The following is a 23,344-nucleotide window of genomic DNA, read 5'->3' on the forward strand; positions in this document are numbered from 1 at the left end:
CCTGTTGGCCCCCTCCTGTGTTTCCTGCTGGGGGTCAGTTTGTCCATGTGTAGAGCTGTGAGGCATCAGCCATTTGTGCCTCTCTGGTTTGCGTCGAGTCGTCTGGGTCTCTGGTGGTGTCAACGGCTGCAGGCAGTGCTGTCATGTGGAGCGTGTCTGTGCTGCACTGATAACAGGGGTGTGGGGCTGTGTACCAACATCAGTGTAAACACACAGATTAAAAACACGAGAAGAAATACTCGCCTGTTACATGTTGTTCCAGACCTGAATGACTTTTTTCTTCTGCAGAATGAATTTTAAAAGATGTCCCGTTCACTGATTTCAATACAGTGGCAGTTGTCGTGACTCAGCTTATAGTGCAGTGGTTCCCAACCTTGTTCCTGGAGGCCCCCAACACTGCACATTTTGTATGTCTCCCTTACCTGACACACCCAATTCAGTTGGTAGAGTCTCTACTAACAAGCTAATGAGTTGAATCAGGTGTGTTTGATTAGAGAGATATCCAAAATGTCTAGTGTTGGGGGGCCTCCAGGAACAGGGTTGGGGACCACTGATATAGTGACTTGCTTTAAAGGTGCACTCAGTAGTTTCACTTCCTAAGAAATCAATAGTAATTTTGAAACGTATGTACAGGTGCATCTCAATAAATTAGAATGTCGTGGAAAAGTTCATTTATTTCAGTAATTCAACTCAAATTGTGAAACTCGTGTATTAAATAAATTCAATGCACACAGACTGAAGTAGTTTAAGTCTTTGGTTCTTTTAATTGTGATGATTTTGGCTCACATTTAACAAAAACCCACCAATTCACTATCTCAAAAAATTAGAATATGGTGACATGCCAATCAGCTAATCAACTCAAAACACCTGCAAAGTTTTCCTGAACCTTGAAAATGGTCTCTCAGTTTGGTTCACTAGGCTACACAATCATGGGGAAGACTGCTGATCTGACAGTTGTCCAGAAGACAATCATTGACACCCTTCACAAGGAGGGTAAGCCACAAACATTCATTGCCAAAGAAGCTGGCTGTTCACAGAGTGCTGTATCCAAGCATGTTAACAGAAAGTTGAGTGGAAGGAAAAAGTGTTGAAGAAAAAGATGCACAACCAACCGAGAGAACCGCAGCCTTATGATTGTCCAGCAAAATCGATTCAAGAATTTGGGTGAACTTCACAAGGAATGGACTGAGGCTGGGGTCAAGGTATCAAGAGCCACCACACACAGACCTGTCAAGGAATTTGGCTACAGTTGTCGTATTCCTCTTGTTAAGCCACTCCTGAACCACAGACAACATCAGAAGCATCTTACATGGGCTAAGGAGAAGAAGAACTGGACTGTTGCCCAGTGTTCCAAAGTCCTCTTTTCAGATGAGAGCAAATTTTGTATTTCATTTGGAAACCAAGGTCCTAGAGTCTGGAGGAAGGGTGGAGAAGCTCATAGCCCAAGTTGCTTGAAGTCCAGTGTTAAGTTTCCACAGTTTGTGATGATTTGGGATGCAATGTCATCTGCTGATGTTGGTCCATTGTGTTTTTTGAAAACCAAAGTCACTGCACCCGTTTACCAAGAAATTTTGGAGCACTTCATGTTTCCTTCTGATGACCAGCTTTTTAAAGATGCTGATTTCATTTTCCAGCAGGATTTGGCACCTGCCCACACTGCCAAAAGCACCAAAAGTTGGTTAAATGACCATGGTGTTGGTGTGCTTGACTGGCCAGCAAACTCACCAGACCTGAACCCCATAGAGAATCTATGGGGTATTGTCAAGAGGAAAATGAGAAACAAGAGACCAAAAAATGCAGATGAGCTGAAGGCCACTGTCAAAGAAACCTGGGCTTCCATACCACCACAGCAGTGCCACAAACTGATCACCTCCATGCCACGCCGAATTGAGGCAGTAATTAAAGCAAAAGGTGCCCCTACCAAGTATTGAGTACATATACAGTAAATGAACATACTTTCCAGAAGGCCAACAATTCACTAAAAATGTTTTTTTTTATTGGTCTTATGATGTATTCTAATTTTTTGAGATAGTGAATTGGTGGGTTTTTGTTAAATGTGAGCCAAAATCATCACAATTACAAGAACCAAAGACTTAAACTACTTCAGTCTGTGTGCACTGAATTTATTTAATACACGAGTTTCACAATTTGAGTTGAATTACTGAAATAAATGAACTTTTCCACGACATTCTAATTTATTGAGATGCACCTGTATACAATCATGACCACTCACATGAGATGAAGACTCCATTCACATCAGTAACCTCATAAAAGCTGTTTTGTTCTACATGGAGAGGGTTCCCACATGGAGGCAGCCATGTTAGCATCACATGAGTAGCTGAATACTACTCAATCCAAAGACTATTTAGCAGAGATGGGTCACTTTTATTAAAATGAATGGGAGAAATTGGAACGCCCAAAGGTTAACGGATGTGGAAAGGAAGTCCCACCTTACAGGAAAAAGAGCCAATCACCTTTTAGATAAAGACATCATCTGTCAATTAACTCGAGAACGCACATGCACATTAGCTGTAAGCCAGGAAAATTTCGTTGTTTTGCATAATCTGAGGTAAAGAAGCACAATTTATGATACCAGTGTTGTCAGATCTTACTGCTGATTTGAAATATGTTCTGTGTATCTTTTCTTGTTGAGCGAGATTGACGATAAGAACGAACGACATGCAGCTCCTCCTCTTCATCGTTCACGATGACGCAATTGAGTTTATCAGTATATTCATTTCCTCCACGACACGAACGAAATGACTGACTAGTTCAGTGAAGGTGTGTATTGGTTCAGTTGGTCCAACCAATGATATATTCACAGCCTGCTCTCGAATGCTTTTGGCTTGCGCTGCGATCAGTCTTTAAAAGCACGACAAAGGAGGGGGGCCTGGGTAGCTCAGTGGTAAAGACGCTGGCTACCAATCCCAGGGTGTGCTGAGTGACTCCAGCCAGGACTCCAGTAGAGTCACACGGGGTACCTCCTCACGGTCGCTATAATGTGGTTCACGCTCTCAGTGGGGCGCATGGTGAGTTGTGCGTGGATGCCGTGGTGGATGCCGTAAAGCCTCCACACATGCTATATCTCTGCGGTAATGCACTCAACAAGCCACGTGATAAGATGCGCGGGTTGATGGTCTCAGATGCGGAGGCAACTGAGATTCGTCCTCCACCACCCGGATTGAGGTGTGTCACTACGCCACCATGAGGACTTAGCGCACATTGGGAATTGGGCATTCCAAATTGGGAGAAAAAAGGGGGGGGAATAATCCCCAAAAAACAAAAAAGCACGACAAAGGAAGACAAATGGAATATGCATGTCTAAAATGATCGGAGACACTTTAAAAATAGAGTTTAAACACCATAACAGTTTTCACCACAAATGGCAGGTCTTATTTTCACTATATTTTGTCAAATGCTGGGCTTAATTATTACCAAAGCCTAAACATCGTACACTGTGCATAAAAGCACAACATTTCCATCTGTAATATGCTATTTTAACTGTATGGTCTTCAGTCATTTTTACACATTCATAAATTGGGGATCATGTTTTGTGTACCTATAAACTTGTCTTAAGTGCATTTCACCCCTTTCTTTGTTGAACGTGATTGACTTACATGTTGAACTGAATGAACGATAGGCTCATTGCCTTCGAAAGGGAGAGAAGTCAGTGAACAAAAAATATTAGACGGTGTATGGAGGTGAACGATTCGTTCACTTAAAAGATTTGTTCAAAAAGACATATTCGTTCACAAACGAGACATCACTTGTGCAAACCATAGCATAGTTACCAATTTAGCTGCACTCTGTTGTGGTTACCACCAGCATGTATTTAGAATGCTAACATTCACTCTCATTTTCTAATATTTAAAGAAATCAAAGATTAATTGAAGTCGCTTGGACATGTCTAATTCTGTTGGGTTTCACCCAATTCAATTAGGTTCTCTCTTCACAAAGTATTAAAGTTGAGATTACATTGTCATTTTAAGTTAGGAAAACTTGCTTCAAACATGTGGAACCACTGTCCACGATTGAGTCAAGTTCAGCCAAAGAGTTATTTTTTCGAGTGTGAGTAAATAAATGATGACAGAGTTTTCATTTTATTGGTGAACTATCCCTTTAATGCCTTTAACCGCTAACATTTAAGCCCCAAAATGCAGGAACAATGACACAATGATGGCGAAAAACTCAACTGAATAACCCATTCTGCTTGTGTTAGGCCTGAAAGAAGAAAGTGTCCAAAACCATATGCTGTAAACCATGTTTTATCTGTTAACCCCCCAAAAATGTGCCGCATATGCTAACCTTCCAGGGCTAAATTGCGCCGTAACGACCCAGAACCACATTCTGCCACTTTTGATTCAAAAAAGAAAAACTGATTGACAGATTTCTTTTTTGTCAATCCATTCCATTTTACATGTGTATGCTCCAATCCAAGGTATGTTTGTTCCAGTTTGGCTCCATTCAGAAAGTATACAAGTTAATAATTTAAAAAAAAACATGGCAAACTCTGGTAGAGATGACATATTCACCCAGATGTTTTCCTATTCAAGTAACATTTTATTCATATAACTATTGACAACACTGGATTACATGAAAGTAAGATTAGGTTTAAATAGCTCCTTTAAAGGGAAAGTTCACCCAGTAATGAAAATTTGCTTATTTTTTAACCAGAAAGCCTCTGTCACCATTTACTTTCATTCCATCTTTACTGGTCATTGTTGATCTCCAGCGGTGAAAGGGTTAATAGCAGTCATGTGCAAGAAATCCCAGAGGTCCCAGTGTCAATAATTCAGAATCTGTATCGTTTAACAAGCCCAAGCTTTCAAATACACATACACTCACACAGATGCAGAGTGTCTCATTGTGACTGGAAGTTGGAGGAATGCTCTGTGCTGCATCTGCCCAAAGGGTTTACTGATACTTATGCCACACAAGACAGTGGCCATGCAATACTGTCAGCTAATAATACATTTCTGTTTGAACAAAATCATCTTCCTCAATTTGTTTGCTGCAATAGTGGTCTGGATGACAACAATGAGAAATTTTAATTTGCAATAAAGGGATTGTTCAATCAAAAAATAAAAATTCTGTCATGACTTATTCACCCTCATTTTGTTCCAAACCTGAATGACTTTCTTCCGTAAAACACAAAAGGGTCATTCTGTGTCAAATAAACATAAATGATAATGAAAGCCAAAATATTAAATGCCATGGATCAATATTTACTGAGTTATCCATTATTGGCATTTGACAGCCACACACTTTTAGGTCAGAAAAAGAATTATAAGAAAATAAGCAAAAATACAGTAGAGTTTCATTATCTTTGGTGCTTGAAACCCTAAAGATGCATTCCAGAGCTTTTCAGATGTACATTTCTGAAATCCAAAAACTAGAAATAGGTATTGCTGTATCTGAACTGAAGGGCCACGTGTCTCAATTAAAAAATAAATCTCGAAAATCAGGATTTTTACATTGTTTTTATGTGAATAAGTAAAGGTGCATTTCTAGTTTCAACATTAGTTGTACTTAAAACCTTTGTTTTGTTGGACAAGAAAAACTAGCTTCATACCTTGTGACCCACGTTTGGTTTTCAACCATTAAAATGGGCAAAATGTAACAATTCACAAATGGAGGCACATTGAAAGCCCCAAATCTGTGGGATTTAACTGTATAATGCCTTAAAAATGAAGATACAAATAGGAAAGTTTGTTCTGAAGCACAATCTAAAGAATGTTTCTCCCCTTTTCTCCCCAATTTGGAATGCCCAATTCCCAATGCGCTCTAGGTCCTCGTGGTGGCGTAGTGACTCGCCTCAATCCGGGTGGCGGAGGATGAATCTCAGTTGCCTTCGCGTCTGAGACCGTCAATCCGTGCATCTTATCACGTGGCTCGTTGAGCGCGTTACCGTGAAGACCTAGCGTGTGTGGAGGCTTCACGCTGTTCTCCGCGGCATTCCCGCACAACTCACCACGCACCCCACCGAGAGCGAGAACCACATTATAGCGACCACAAAGAGGTTACCCCAACGTGACTCTACCCACCCTAGCAACCGGGCCAATTGGTTGCTTAGGAAGCCTGCCTGGAGTCACTCAGCACGCCCTGGATTCGTCTTTACTTGCTGAGCTATCCCCAATCTGAAGAATGTTAAGATTTCTTTAATAATTCTAGAGTTACAGGCACTCCAACTTTGGGAAAACAACACAAAAAAGTGCTCCCCCCCATTTTTGGACTCACCATTGGCATATAATGCAACAAGAAGTGCTGAAGTCAACTGATTTTAGTGATAGACCTACCTATCTCTGTGTAAAAATGAAATAATGATAATGTTACCTTTTTAAGGTTATTATTCATTTTGACCCCCTTCTACAAAACAATGGATTACTCAGTAAATATTGACCAATGGCATTTAATATTTTGGCTTTCATCATAATTTATGTTTATCTTCATCCCAAAAGAAGTATTAACAAAATCCAAAAATTTCAGCTGAGATAGTTTCTGAAATTTGGTTGATTTGACATGGAATAACCCAAAAGGGTTTGGAACAACATGAGGGTGAATACATGATGACAGAATATTTTAGATGTTTTAGATGAACTATCTCTTTAGCAATACATATAGAGCATAGTTATTGATATAATGGCAACAAAATATAATATGCTCTTTCCTGTTTTAAGCCAGAAACACAAACATCAGGACTCGGGGGTGCCAGGAAAATGGCCCTAAAGCCAAAGAGCATTGAGGGTGTGACAATGGAAATATAATAAATCTAATCGTTCAGTGGGGAACAGTTTATTTGTGGTGCAGAATCACAAAGTCTTATGAAGATATGTGGAACAGTGGAATTGTTGGAAATGGACAGGGAAAGACTTGTTCCTCCCACCAGTTCTGGGATTTTCACTCTCCTGAAACTCCTCTCTGGTTTCTCAGTAACAGTAGTTGTTCTATCAGACTTCAGCTGTGTTGAGTTGGTGGGACAGATGTGTGTTATTTGGTCGACTACTCCTAAATTCCTCAAAATGCACATTCAACAAAGTGAAATAATAGTGGCCCTGTTTCCTGTGTCAAATCGGCATGAATTGCTCTTCATATACCCTGACTAGGGGAGTTACCTGGTCTCATAGAAACAATACATTTTTACATTGTCATTTGCATTGTCGATTTATACGTATTGCGACAGTGTCCTGGTGAAATGAATACTAGAGGGGCTTCAACAACAATGACTTTTATTCACTTTCACTCATCACGAGTAAAACAGCGGATTATTAGTTCATCAACTATTAGTTCACTCTGTTCCTCACACAATGCTTTCTTATGACATCTAAACTCTTTTACTATTGCACACGTCAGGCGATACTTTTTAACGTTCGCATTACATAACGACATTTACAAGCTTGTTCAAATGCAAACAAATTGCACGTGCTCAACTTATAGAGCTTTGAACTTGTGATGCAAAAAACCAGGGTACGAGTCCTACAGAGCATGTGAGTCGACACGTGAAAGTGTCATAGAAGCACCACAAAATGGCATGGTTGCTGCAGCAATTGTGTTTTTCAGCTTAAATTTGCTTTTTATGACCCTGTCTATTAGGTTTAAAATGTTGAGGGTTGGGAGGTAGGTTTTGTTTATTTAAAACTCTATAGAGCATTTGTCAGGGAATTTGAGGGAAGAAAATGTTGCTACAGTCATGTAATTTTCATGAAAGAAACAACAAATCTAAACAGGAGTGTAATCTGTGGCTACACTGATATATTCTCATGTAATTTCAGATTGATAATGTGTGCTCAAGATACTATGTATTCTCAAGGTACATACTCCTTCACGTTTCTCTGTGTTCTTACCATTTTGCGCCCTTTAATGGAGATCAATATATATACATATATGTTGGTTCACATATTTTTTAAAAACATTTATAGCATTAATAGCCAAAAAAAATATTATTTAATGACTTGTGATGTCGTGTTGTAACAATAAAGTAAAAGGTATTAAAAATGCTTTCCTTGCACCATTTTCAAAAAAGGTTACAAACTTATTTTTAAAGGTGAAAATAAAATGAGTTTTTGAATCACAAATTTTAAAAAAAGTTTTCTCACGGTTACACCAAATGACCTGAATAAATTGTGATTTTTTTTAAAAATGCCAAAATATTTATCTTTAATGATATGACAAAATTAGAATTTTTTAAAACTTGTTTTAATGAGACTTTTAGTTTTTCATTTTAGGTTTTTTACTATCTCAATACATTTACACCACATGCCATTTTTTACTTTAAGCCTCATAAAAAAATATCAAAATGACTTTGAACTCATAACATGTTCATCATAGAAGAGGTGTATTCAAGTAATTGTAAAGTAATAAAATTGATTAGCCAAACTGTAGGCTGGTTATGGTTGCTATGTAGCTTGGCACATTAATATAGAACTTGATTTATTTGCAGTAAAAGTTGTGCATGCAGTATATTGCATATATTGGCCAAAAAATTACTCAATGCATAAGAATTAAGAAACAGATCTTGTTTTTGTTTTATAATCTGCTTTTGAGTCCGGACATCTTGGTGTAAATACGAACTAAAATGTAAAGTCATTGCATAGCTTGTGCCCAATAAAAGTCACCTATTAATTATGCCTTTGCTCATTATTCATAAAACACATTGTTGTGGTTGGGTCAGTTTCGTATTAAAGCGGTTTTTAGAAGTTTTCTGGTTTGGAACTGAATGGGCTGTATTAGGAGTTAGAATATTATGAACTGAATGACTTTTGCTACATTATAACATTGGTGTCTGATATTTCAAAGTCTGTCTATTTTAAACTTCTTTAAAACTTCTGTTTTCTTTCCTTGTCAAAGTGTTGTTGTTGTTGTTTTCAGCCTAAAATTTAGCTTTAAGTTCACTCTTAGAATCCTAGCATATAAATGTACAGTAAGTGTCTTTCTTTGTCATGTCACAGGAAGTTCTGCCCCCATCAGAGGCTTCAATGAAGGATCCATCTGAGCTTCTACCGAGACTATGTCACCTTGTCCAGTCTGAGACAGGTTACGGCTTTAACCTGCACAGCGAGAGGTCCAGACCGGGTCAGTACATATGGGCTCTGGACCCTGGCTCACCCGCTGACCGTGCTGGACTCAAACCTCAGGACAGACTCATAGAGGTGAGAGAGGAATAAGAAAATTGTGCTTCTAATGTAATGTGTTTCTAGTAAAGGGATCATTTGTTGGCAGTTTGTCTTGCTTCAGGCCATGTTGGTGTGAAAGGGCCTTAAAACGGTGACACCGTAATCCAAGGTAAAAGACAATATTTTTATGTCAAGTGTTTCTCCCAATAGAAGCCAGGAAACAGCTTAATGTTGCTCAATATACTGAAAAAGTGGCCTTGAAAGACCAAATTTATTTTGCACATTTTTGATAATAAATACAGTACTGTCCACAGACAAACTGATGAACACATCTGCTACGCTGCTGCTGCAGAGTAATTTGCTACTGCTAGAAAATACCCTGACATTCTGAGTTATGCATGTGAACATGCTGATGCACAATTAGACAAAATGCAAGATATGGTGCATCGAGCATGTAGGACATGCTGCTGCACAAATATATATTGCAAACAATCCCCATGTAGCAGATCTAGACATTTGGAGCTTGGGTGGAGGTGGTTTCAGAGAAAAAATCTCGCAGCACGCTGCTGTGAAACTGGCTTGTCTGCAAAACTGAGTTATTTAAATGTTAGACAAAGAGAGACACAATCGGCTTACACCATGCGAGCTAATTGGCATAACATGTCACATGTGAGCGAGCTGATTGGCGAACGGATAACAAGCTCAAAGAACCTATCAGCTTGCGCCACAGAGGGTTGATGGCTGAAATTTTGTCATTTCAGTCATGACAACTCTCAGAAATATTTAGCATATTAAAGTGGGTATGGAATATTCATAGAATATTGGTCTTGGTGGACTAGATCTGCTATGCTGTTGCTGTTGCACAATTAGACAAAATGCAAGATTCATGTATGAACATGCTGCTGCATAAATAGACATTACAAACAATCCCCCAACAAAGCAGGGAATCTGCACAAAATGCATAACATATAAACACAAAACACAACCCCCCCCAAACCAAGCAGATATAGACCAAGACTGTGTACTGCTGCTGCTGCTCTGGAGAGCCATGTGCAGCGGTTGTATGCTAACTAAGCGTGCCTTGGCCACTCGCCAAATGGCGTTACGCTAATGAACAAAATTTTTATGTGTGCCTCGGCCTGCTTAGCCGAATGGCTTAAAAGGCTAAGCAGGCCGTTTAAGCCTCATAATGTGTACTCATAATGTGTACCTGAACCAGGAAAGCCCAGATTTTATTCATCTAGTGACTTAGACGAGCTACAGTGCCTATAAAAAGTATTGAATGTTTTTATTTAAAAACATTTTTAAATATTGAATCATAGTGAAGTTAATTTGGCTTTTTTGACACTGATCTACAGAAAAAGACTTTAATATCAAAGTCAAAACACATTTCTACCAATTAGTCTAAATGTGTAACAAATATTAAACACAAATTGATTGCATCAGTAGTCACCCCCTTTAATTCAACTCACCTAAATCATCACAATGCAACAAACTGGTTTTAAAATTTGCTCAATTAATTAAATTGTCTCTGGAAGGTCCACTTACTGGTGAGTCAGTATCTTGGGAAAAACAACACCATGAATACAAAAGAACACTCCAAGCAAATAAGCGAAAAGGTTATTGATAAACATCAGGGTATGGTTACAAGAAAATTTCCAAGTCCCTGAATAACTTTTGGAGTACAGTGAAGTCAATAATTAAGAAATGTAAAAAGTATGGCACAGCAGTAAATCTGCCTAGAGCAGGCCGTCTTCAAAAACTGAGTGACCATGCAAGAAGGGGACTAGTGAGGGTGGCTACCAAGATACTTATGACTCCTCTGAAGAACTTACAAGCTTCAGTGGCTCATATGGGAGAGACTACACATACAACAACTGTTGCCCGAGTTCTTCATCAGTCACGGCTTTATGGGAGAGTAGCAAAGAGAAAACCTCTATTGAAAAAAATCCATATGAAATCTCGGCTAGAGTTTGCCAGAAGCCATGTGGAAGACTCTGAAGTCAGCTGGAAGAAGATGGTCTGATGAGACCAAAATTGAGCTTTTTGGCCATCAAACCAGACGCTATGTTTGGTGTGAACCAAACACAGCACATAATCAAAAATACACCATCCCCACCATGAAGCATGGTGGTGGCAGCATCATGCTGTGGGGATGCTTCTCTGCATCAGGCCCTGGAAGGCATGTAAAGTTAGAGGGTAAAACGAATGCTGCAAAATTCAGGGAAATCCTGGAGGAAAACCAGATGCAGTCTGTAAAAGAACTGAAACTTGGGAGAAGATTTGTTTTCCAGCAAGACAATGATCCCAAGCATACAGCCAAAGCTACACAAGAATGGTTTCAAAACAACAATGTTAATGTCCTGGAGTGGCCGAGTCAGAGTCCAGACCTCAACCCAATTGGGAATCTGTGGATGGACTTAAAAAATGACTCCCCACGAAACCTGACAGAGCTTGAGCACTGTTGCAAAGAAGAATGGGAAAAAATTGCAGTGTCCAGATGTGCCAAGTTGAGAGAGAGACCTATCATCATAGGCTCAAGGCTGTGATTGCTGCCAAAGTTGCATCTACTAAATACTGGCTTGAAGGGGGTGAATACTTATGCAACCAATTATTTTGTGTTCAATATTTGTTATTAATTTAGATTAATTGGTAGAAATGTGTTTTGACTTTGATATGAAAGAGTCTTTTTCTGTTGATCAGTGTCAAAAAAGGCAAATGAAATTCACTATGATTCAATATATATATAAAGTGGGAATTTCAATCCTACCCAACCACCACCACACACACAAATACACCCCCATAATATTACTTAACAGTCCCCGATGCGCCGCAGTGTCTTGAGGATGCCAGTGCGTGCAGCGCAAAATGGAATGGGGCATCTGTTTACTGACTCCGCAGCAGACACTTCCAGTATTGACCTTCATTGATTATAATTGGATTTACACGTCATGTCACTCATGTACTGTAGAATGTGAGTTAGTGAACATAGACCTGTTTTCACACTTTTTCTGTTGCGTTTCTTTTATTCCTTTTTATTCTGAAGTTGCATTCAATGGAAAGCTGTTGAACCTACGATTGTGAGAACAAAGCTTCTTTGGCATGGTAAAAAAATTACAATTGTGCACAGTGCAAGAAAGTTGTCAATTAGTCCATTCGTTTGAAGGAAATATTGTCATACGGATTCGTCCCTTTAAAATCCTCAACAGGTTTAAGACTGCTTGCTCTGTCTGTACCTGGAACATGTCCTGCTGTTCATCATAGCCTCAGGTAGAGACGCATATGCACATGCAGGAAGGAAAACTTTTCCGATTTACATTCGTTCAATGCGTAACACCTTCTCATCAGAGCTATGAAGGGGCAGAAAGCCGATGCCCAACCCCCAAGGTAAAATAATACATTTGACTGGTTAGATTTTCTATCACTCTGCTAATACAAATTAATTACAGAACCCTTCAGAATCTCATGAGAAGGGGGATGCAGTACATACAGCTACAGCGCAATAATGAGCAGTTTTGATTGGCAGCCACGAACGGTTTACACTCCATCAAACAGGAACAATGCGAAGATATTTATGGTCTACGTTACATTTAAGTTGTTTTTTAAGTTGTATTTTTATATATTTTAATGCATCTATTTATTTAATGCACAGACATTGTTAAATAAACGGGGGCAAGAAAGTTTCATTATTTGAATAACGTTTCCGTCTCAGTTTATGTCAGCCCTTCTCTGAAGGGTTTGAAGGGGCTGAACGCACGCCACTGTATATACAATATATATAAAAACTTCCAAGGGGGGTGAATACTTATTATAGGCACTGTATATGTGGATTTAATCTAATGACTTAAGTTAGCAATGTGGGTCAGCCAGATTTGACCAAGGCTTACCTTGTTTAAGACACGCTTCGATGTGTTAAGGCCAAAAACAGACCTTAACATGCAAGCTGTATAAAGGAAAGACCCAGCAACCACCTGAGCAAATAGAATTTTCAGAGATAAAATGTTCGCAGCATGCTGCAGTGAACTGGCTTGTCTGCAAAACTGAGCAATTCAAATGTTATACAATGAGAGAGATGCAAGTTGATTGGCTACCCGATTACATGTCAAAGGACCAATCAGCTTTGGCCGATTAGCAAAACACGTCACTTATGAGTGAACCGATTGGCAAACAGATAACAAGCTCAAAGAACCTATCAGCTTGCACCACATAGAGTTCCATGGCTGAACTTTGGTCATTTTGCACATTTATGTCTACAGACAAACTGATGATCCCATAATCGAAACACAAAGTGTAGATAGGTAGTTTGGTAGGTAGGTAGGTATGTCGGTCAGTCGGTCTGATTGTGTACAGTACATAAGTGTGTTTGCTTTTTACTACATACATTTGTGTTCAAAGTACATCATGATACAATACATGATGATGCCAGATATACACCCACATTCACATTCCTACATTCTAAATTAACTTTTGCATTCACACTCTCTCACATACACACTTACAGATCATCCATCACATTCAGAAGTATGTGGGCAGCATGTGATGTGATGACTCTCACTAAATATTTTTGTTTCTAAGAATTATTCTGAGTGATTCAAACAGATAACATATAGCTGAAAATTAAATTCCAGTAGCATCCTTTGAGATCAGCAGAGCTAAATGCAGTGCTTCAATATCACAGAAATGTTGTCAGATTGCATTTGGAATGTGTGCTGACACAATGTACCTGTTTAATCTAATGAATGCAGTGTGCAAATAAAACCATGTAAAACATCAGCTAATGTTAAATTAAAATGTTGTCAATGACTTCATGTCTCATTCTATGAGTAGAATTCACACGAAATTAGTAAAATAAGCTACTCGATGATGATTTAAAGTATATACAGTTGTGCTCAAAAGTTTGTATACCCTTGGAGAATTGGTAATATATGTACCATTTTTAAAGAAAACATGAGTGAGCAGGCAAAACACATTTCTTTTATTTCTTATGGGATTCATATTCAACTGTAGGTTATAACAGAATGGCACAATCATAAAACAAAACATGGCAACAAAGAAAAAAATGAAATGTTTCAAAAGTCTTCATACTCTTAGTTCTTAATACTGTGTATTGCCCCCTTTAGCATCAATGACAGCATGCAGTGTTTTGTAATAGTTGTTTATGAGGCCCCAAATTCTTGCAGATGGTATAGCTGCCCATTCGTCTTGGCAAAATGCCTCCAGGTCATGCAAAGTCTTTGGTCATCTTGCATGAACCGCACGTTTGAAATCTCCCCAGAGTGGCTCGATGATATTAAGGTCAGGAGACTGTGATGGCCACTCCAGAACCTTCACCTTTTTCTGCTGTAACCACTGGAGGGTCAACTTGGCCTTGTGCTTAGGGTCATTGTCGTGCTGGAAAGTCCAAGAGCGTCCCATGCGCAGCTTTCATGCAGAAGAATGCAAATTGTCTGCCAGTATTTTCTGATAACATGTGCATTCATCTTGCAATCAATTTTCACAAGATTCCCCATGTCTTTAGAGCTCACACACCCCCAAAACATCAGTGAGCCACCACCATGCTTCACAGTGGGGATGGTATTCTTTTCACTATAGGCCTTGTTGACCCCTCTCCAAACATAGCGCTTATGGTTGTGACCATAAAGCTCTATTTTGATCTCGTCACTCCAAAGTACAGTGTGCCAGAAGCTGTGAGGCGTGTCAAGGTGTTGTCGGGCATATTGTAACCAGGCTTTTTTGTGGCATTGGTGCAGTAAAGGCTTCTTTCTGGCCTTTACTGCTCATTTTTGTTCAAGTATCGTCGTATTGTGCTCCTTGAAACAACCACACCGTCTTTTTCCAGAGCAGCCTGTATTTCTCCTGAGGTTACCTGTGGGTTTTTCTTTGTATCCCGAACAATTCTTCTGGCAGTTGTGGCTGAAATCTTTCTTGGTCTACCTGACCTTGGCTTGGTATCAAGAGATCCCCGAATTTTCCACTTCTTAATAAGTGATTGTACAGTACTGACTGGCATTTTCAAGGTTTGTATATCTTTTTATATCCTTTTCCATCTTTATAAAGTTCCATTACCTTGTTACGCAGGTCTTTTGACAATTCTTTTCTGCTCCCCATGGCTCAGTATCTAGCCTGCACAGTGCATCCACGTGAGAGCTAACAAACTCATTGGCTATTTATACACAGACACTAATTGCAATTTAAAAAGCCACAGGTGTGGGAAATTAACCTTTAATTGCCATTTAAACCTGTGTGTGTCACCTTGTGTGTCTGTAACAAGGCCAAACATTCAAGGGTATGTAAACTTTTGATCAGGGCCATTTGGGTGATTTCTGTTACCATTATGATTTAAAAAGAAGCCAAACAACTATGTGATGATAAATGGTTTCATATGATCACTATCCTTAAATAAAAGACATTTTTTTTGCATGATCAGACATATTTTCAAAATCAATGCCAAAATTTCACAATTTCTGCCAGGGTATGCAAACTTTTGAGCACAACTTTATATGCAATAGATAATGTGTAATTTGTCATGTTTACCTTTTGCATTCATGGCGCTAATGCGCCAATGCTATACGCGCCATAATATGCACCGGTTACACATAAATGATTGTAATTTATGATGACACTGATACTACTGCAAAGATAAAAGCGTGTCAATGGGTAGAATACAGACAAAAGAATGATGATAGGCATGTCTTACTTTGGGCAGATGTGTATATGGCTTTCGTCTGCAGACATCACATGAGTAAATGGGCACTTAAGAGTATTTGAGTAGATCTGTTTCCTTTTGTAGACTAACAAAAAAATTAATAATGCATGACATGTTCTTGAAAAATGTCCCTACGTGAACGATCGTATTGATGTAGGTAAATTTTCACCAGCTCACTAATAACTCTGCACGCCGGTGCATTTATGTTGACTGATCTTAACTGACTGAATGGGAATTATCTGTCGGCATCAAAGTAGGTGGAACTCCAGGTCACACCCACCGATAACTTTGACCAATGGCAGTAAGAAGGTGTTTAGCAGCCGGGAAGAAGTTTTCCTGAAATTTCGCCCTGGCGAGCTGTTACGAACCACCGAAATAAACCCCAAAACACCATCGTTTTGGCCAGATTTTGTTCTAAATGACGTCACACCCGTTCGTTCTTCAATTTCATAGGAAGTGTGCAGCAGCCTTTATGGTCATTCTCATTACCATTTAAGCAAAATAGAATCTAATTTCTGTCTTTTGATTTGGGGGGTAAAATGTGAGCCTGAAATATTATGTTCTTGACAAAAAAAAGACACATTTAGTCTTCAAACTAACTTTCTCCACCATTTCTCCCCATCTTGCTTTTGTTCAAACCTTCACTGTTCAGCAGTTATTGTTCTGCCCCCTTCAGTTTGAAGATCGCACATCTCGCTGCCTCAATCCAGACACTGATACCTGAAACCAACACTGCTGCTACTGCAGCCACAGCAACACACTTTAATATTTGATAGTGTTCAGTTTAACTCAGCACAGGCTCCATCTGTCCACAGGACAAATACAGCGTTACAATCACCTTCAGTAGGAGAGCGTGCAGGGAGATCTTGTGCTCGTGTTTTTGTTTTGATTGATTTGGTTGTAATTTCTGTAAGATGTCTTCATTTCTCCTCGATTGGAAACATAATTCTACCACAAAAACATGTTGCTAAGCAACCAATACAGGCGCAATGTAAGAGGAAAACAAGTCAACGGGTTTATGAAGAGATAAACAAAGCTTTTTTTTTTGTCTGATTAAAGAGTAAAAAATGATTTTACACCTCTGATTATGTGTTGCTGGAAATAAAATGGCAGTACACCCAAGAAAATCTCCCTTAGCTTTGATCAAATTGTATATACAGTACAGTAGATGTATACATCTTATAAATGTACTGCAGATGAGCAGACAACCTAAAAAATATATCTTCCAGATGTAAACACATCTATCAGACTATCAGGGTACACTCACTGACAGCAGAAAGCACAAGTTGAGGACGCGTTCTTGCATTCAAACACAGCTGGACGAAGCATATCTCCGAATGCAGGGATCTCGAGACGTTTCAAACTACGCTGAACTTGTCACAGTGTCCTAAAAATGCTGTGTTTATGACGAGATGCCACTAAAGTGAGACGCTCCAAAAGCATGTGTACATAGATGCGTCCTATCTCGGGTAGATTGATGAGTTCAATTGCAAAATGTATCGTTATGGACTGCAGACCAATGAGGCTTATGTTCACTAATATGGGAATATTAATTCAATTGGGAATTGCCTCATGTGGGCCTTTCTCTCTGCAGTTATTTATGTATGCGGTTAATTTCGTTAATTAATCAGGACATCATGTAATTAATTTCATTAAAAACTTTAATCGATTGACAGCCCTAGTTTTTGGACATGTACCTTGTTACAGTAATAGGCTTATGGACACTGTCGTGATGCTAAAACCATGATATTTTTTAAAGTACTTTGGAGCATTTGTAACTACCATTTCTGTGAATTTGGTACTATATCATATCAATGTACCATGAAATTACCATCATTTTACCATGATACCGCCACAGTACTTTCTTTAGGGAACAAAACTGCTTTAACAGTATAAAAATGTCTATATATTTACACTCGTGTTGTATACTCCCAAGCAAGTTTTTAACTTTTTGTTAAATGTTAGCTGTTGTTGTACGCTGCAAAAAAGTTCTTTTCTTACAGAATATTTTTGTCATTTTTTCTGATTAAAAAAACATCCGTATGTCACCGGTTCTGCTCGACCCGCCCCACATGGGATTTGAACCGGGGAACCATGGGAGGCAGGCACACTAACGAGGAGGCTAAAGGCTACAGCATCTAGCGTTAGTCGCTAGTGCGCCTCTTGAGACCAGGGGAGTGAGGTTTACACGCACGTACCAGCTGGCTACCGTTACACGTACATAAAAATAAAATAAAAAACATCAGGTAACACTTTTTATGAATCCCATAATGAATTGTAAAGGCATTATAAATGCATTATAATGCATTCGTAATGTCTCATAAAACACCTTAGAGTTTAAAGCATTATAATCTGACCAATATCAAATTTTACCTGCAAAAAAGTATTTAGTCCTTTAGTATTTTGTATTTTGTCATTGGGGTAAAAAAGTTTTTTTTTCCCCCTTTGAAGCAAGTTTTTCTTACCCTATTGGCAAATAGTTATGTTTTTATAATATTATTCTTGTTATAAGTATAAATGTCACACAATTTTGTTAATTTCTCTGAACAAAAATACAAAGTATGTTGTCATTTTGCTTCTTTGGTTTTAAGAGTTTTTTGGAAAACAAGATAAAAATGCTCAGTAAGAAAATTAATTTTTGCAGTGTGGAAATCTCCCTCTCCCTCCCTCCCTCTCTCTCTCTCTCTCTCTCTCTCTCTCTCTCTCTCTCTCCCTCCCTCCCTGTACAGGTGAATGGAGTGAACATTGAAAGTATGAGGCATGCTGAAGTGGTGGCCTTCATCAAGAAAGGCGGGAACGAGACATGTTTGTTGGTGGTGGATCAAGATACGGATGAACATTTCAGGAAGATGGGAATCACACCCACCAGAATACATGTCAAAGGTACAGTCTCAGACATGTTGAACCACCTTCAATGAATAAAAATGCATAAAAGTTCAGATTTCCTTGATTTCTACTTCATGTGATTTGAGGGGGAGTTTGATTGTTTTTCGTGTGAACGCATTCTTGAGGCTCAGAGAGAGACAGATGCTCAGTTTCCTCCCAGGCTCACTATAGAGGTGTGTAACTCTGAACAAAGGCAACAAACCTCTGGACTGGAGGCCTTTTTGGTCTGAATGTTCTTAGAGTCTGTTATCTCTGTTATCCAGCTGTCCCACTCCTGACATCTGGATTGTATTAAAGGTAAATTGAGTTGAACACCTTCAGTAGTCTTTTGACGGATCTCTCAAATATTTGTTGCTGGTTTATCGCAGGACTTCCCCCTTTTTCCGCAGGAGGGATCTTGATTCGGCCTCCTTAAATCCGCCTTATTCCTTTAGCTTCAGTAAATCAGTATCAGAAAATAGATAAGTAAATCTTAAAGGGATAGTTCACCCAAAACTGAAACTTTTCTCATCATTTACTCACCCTGATGGTATTCCAAACCTGTATGACTTATTTTCTTCTGTGGAACACACAAAAGGAGATGTTTAGCAGATTGTCCCGGGTGCTCTTTTCCATATTATGAATGAGAGCTACAACAAAGGGGAAGATTATCTGTGCATAATGACTTAAAATTCATTCAGTTCCTCAAACAAAGCTATCATATTACTTCAGAAGACTTGGAATATAGCACACAAGTTGTATGGACTCCTTTTAAGGTACTTTATGGGTGTTTTTTGTCCCTAGTTTTCATTCAATTTCATTGTATAGAAAAGAGCAGTTATGAGAACCTCCGAATTAAATTGCACTTGACCCAGCCCACTAGCCCTTTGTGTGCACAATTTCGCCAAACCCACTTGTTCCTAGATTTAGCGCATGCTTGCACAAAAATACCAAACCTTAATGGCCATGCCCATTGACTTTGCGTGTATGACAAATTGCAAAGCTGCTTAGTGTTCTTATAGGGCCCTCCGCGTTTTAAGGAGCACTCAGTAATTCTAATCCAATACACTTTTTGTCAAATTCTGCAAATATCTCCTCACAGTCTGCTAGCTGTCCGTTCTGTGGGTGGGCTGAAAAAATATCTAGTATTTGTACACAGCCCAGGCTCTGTAAATGGGACAAAAACAAAGTGGATCCGATCCACACAACACTGCTCCAACCAATCAGGAACAGGTGGTGGTTCTTGCACGTGCACAGGATGGGGGGTGGGGGCAGATCGATAGGGAAATTCATTAGAAGAGCGACGGTAAATCTGGCTGATGCAAACTTTCTAAACTCCAAGGAGGACAAATGGCTGAGAAACAGACCAAGAGAAAAAGGTCAGACGAATATAAACTAAAAAAGAAGGATTATGATAAGTCAAGGGCTAGGAGCTGCGTCAACATCGGCGAGGCTTTTCAGCGGTGGAGAGACCTCCAAGAGGTAAAAGGCTTGAAGACGGATCCAAAAGTTGCTCTTTTTCTTCTTGATAAGTGGGTAACATAAATGTTGCTATGTTTCACAGAACCCATATATGCTGTTGATGTGATGTTAGATTTAGTAGCAGGAGAGTTGTGAGTGTCAGGAGCTGGTGTGCGTAAAACTGTCTCGCATGCATGAATTTGGGGGCGGAGCTTCTAAAGGAGCGCTGAAGGGAGGGGTGCGTTTGTTTTGGCAGTTGAGTTCGAATATCAACAGTGTTTCTCAGGAATCGCTGAGTGCACCTTTAATGTTCCTTCTGCTTTATGTCAAAGATGTCCTTATCATCCAGATAACAACATCAGATCAGCCACAATGTTCTTCCTAACATAAACCCCTTTGATCTTAATGATTTATGTTCTTCAAATAGATTTTGATGAGTCCATAATGAATGGCTCCTCGAGCCCGTATGTGAACGGGACGCCCTCTCGGTCCACATACTCAGACGGCAGCAGTCAGGACATAAATACACAGGTGAGTCTTTACACAAGAAACATCAATACAATTTTAAACAGAAAATATGCACTGCAAAATATATATATATATATATTTTCAGCATTCATCTGTATTTTTGTCTTGTTTCCCATTTAAAGACTTGAATTAAGTTTATTTTTAGTACCCCATTGACAATTTTTTTTTTCTTGTTTTAAGCTTAAATCTAACAAAATTTTGTGTATTTTTATCCTTTAAACAAGAAACTTATTTATATACTTAATTGATGCTTGAAGACATATTCTCAGAATATATTGCTTCTCAAGTAAATGTATACATTTTTTGTTTATTTGTTTTATTTATTTATTTGATTTGATTTTTTGCAGTGTATTTGTAACATCTACATTTACTGCACTCCAAGTACACTATAGCATATGTGTCTTTTGTTTGGACTCGTGTGTGATGTGTATATTTATGTGTCTTTTAGACATCGAGAGACAGCAGCAGTCATCTCCTCGACCCGTTTGAGGAAATAGGTCTGTGTTTGAGCCCCACGGCCGCCGAGGCGAAGGAAAAAGTCCATGCCAAGCGCGCTAAAAAGAGGGCGCCCCAGATGGACTGGATCAAAAAACATGAGATTTTCAGCAATTTCTGAATCTGACAAAAAACAAAACAAAGACACACAAGTACACACACACACACACACACACACACACACACACACACACACACTGGCACACGCCTGCCGTGACCCCCTACGTGTGATGCATTAAAAACCCCAGACACATGCTTTTGATGAAAAAAGAGGCACCTATTTTTGTAGAAAAACTGAAACTTAAAACCATAAAAAAAACTCGCCCGCAGCGGATAATTTGAGCTACACACTAGAAAACAGCAAGGTTTCTGTCTTATAAATGACTTTAGACGCTCACTGACAGTTTCTGGAGTGAAATGCACAAGTCAGACTGTTCATACATGGTGATTCCTTTGCTGTTTCCACGTGAATGGCCACTTAAATCTCATCGATTGACAATATTATAAAAATTGGAATACCAAAAGCCAAGGAATACCATATGATATGGAACAGAAAAGCACAGAAAAAGAACTTGATGGAACAAAATCATGTTATCCTGCTCAGAAGGACCAAATTAATGAAGCTCATTTTATGCAGTGCATATGTTATGTGAATTATCCATTGCTTATGAATGAATACCAGATTTTATCTTTGCCAAAGACACACCTATAATCAACCAATCAGCCTGAATGTTGTGTTTATAGAGTATTGCATAAAAAGCTCTGAAGGGACATACCACTGTTAGATATAAAAGGCAATGTTTCTCACAAATACTGAAAAAAGGAGAAGAGTGACCAGCATGCAAGTGAATTGCACAGTATTTCTTCAACACTAGAGGGCGCCGGTTTTGCACTTTTGGTTTTCGTTTTGAAGGAAGTCAGAACACAGCAGAACATGTACGACCAACAAAGGGAGCAAAACCACCATTGTAACCGTGTTATGACTGCAGTATGAATGGAGCTTTTGAAATGAACAAGAGCAAGAGCCATTACTGTGTTAAAGGAATGTTCTAGGATCAATACAAGTTAAGCTCAACTGACAACATTTTGGGTATAATGATGATTACCACAAAATAATAATAATAATAATAATCAATAATTTCATTTATTTATAAAAAAGCTAAAGTTGTGGTTACAGTGAGGCACTTACAATGAAAGTGAATGGAGCCAGTCTATAAACATTAAATTACACACTGTGGCAAATGTATAGCCACAGGTCGTAAATAGTATACAGGTTTACATGATTTTAGTGTGATAAAATTGCTTACAAACATTCTCTGTAAAGTTAAATGAAATATTGAAACTTCAGTAGTCATGATGACGTAACACTGTTAAAAGTCAGCCGTTTTATATTTTATTCTTACGTCCTTTGGCGTCACACTTCCATTGCTGTTACCGGGTAACATAATTTACTCACCCTCGTGCAGTCCCAGATGTGTATGACTTTCTTTCTTCTGCTGAACACAAATGAAGATTTTTAGAAGAATATCTCAGCTCTGTAGGTCCATACAATGCAAGTGAATAGTGGCCAAAACTTTGAAGCTCCAAAAAGCATATTAAGGCAGTGTAAAAGTAATCCATGCGAATCCACTATAAATGACTATAATTTCTCCTCCCTGCCCAGTAGATGGCAATATGCACGAAGAATGCAAGACGCCAAAAACACAAGAAGAAGAATGTGAAAGCGAAAGTGGAGATTTATAGTTAAAAAAAAAAAAAAGGACTTAAATATTGATCTGTTTCTCACCAAGACCTATCATATCACTTCTGAGGACATGGATTTAACCACTGGAGTCGTATGGATTACTTTTATGCTGCCTTTATGTGCTTTTTGGAGCTTCAAAGTTCTGGACACCATTCACTTGATTTTATGGACCTACAGAGCTGAGATATTCTTCTAAAAATCTTAATTTGTGTTCAGCAGATTAAAGAAAGTCACACACATCTGGGATGGCATGAGGGTGAGTAAATGATGAGAGAATTTTCATTTATGGGTGAACAATTTCTTTAACTTGTATTGATACTTAACCTTGGATACAGACAGACAGATGGCACGGAATAAATTACTATCATGAAAGTCGAGTTGTTTCAGGAGAAACAAAAGTAATCAAACTCGTAAAACAATAAAGTTTAGCGTATG

General features: G+C 38.8%; 1 protein-coding gene across 2 annotated transcripts in view; it reads left to right on the forward strand.

The window, feature by feature from the left end:
* Positions 1-23,344, forward strand: part of LOC127450259 (Na(+)/H(+) exchange regulatory cofactor NHE-RF2-like) — a 52,094-nt gene that overhangs the window by 24,556 nt on the left and 4,194 nt on the right. Inside the window, exons 3-6 of one of the 2 annotated variants that reach the window (XM_051714213.1) lie at positions 8,946-9,146; positions 18,546-18,699; positions 20,570-20,673; positions 21,119-21,317. In XM_051714213.1, the coding sequence (XP_051570173.1) occupies positions 8,946-9,146; positions 18,546-18,699; positions 20,570-20,673; positions 21,119-21,286 (627 nt within the window). In that variant the 3' untranslated portion in view covers positions 21,287-21,317. Of the gene's footprint in view, positions 1-8,945; positions 9,147-18,545; positions 18,700-20,569; positions 20,674-21,118; positions 21,318-23,344 lie in introns of those variants that run through there. The other variant, XM_051714214.1, reaches the window with a different exon arrangement.

Source organism: Myxocyprinus asiaticus, chromosome 13, assembly GCF_019703515.2.
Source record: "Myxocyprinus asiaticus isolate MX2 ecotype Aquarium Trade chromosome 13, UBuf_Myxa_2, whole genome shotgun sequence".
Classification (NCBI taxonomy): Eukaryota; Metazoa; Chordata; class Actinopteri; order Cypriniformes; family Catostomidae; genus Myxocyprinus; species Myxocyprinus asiaticus.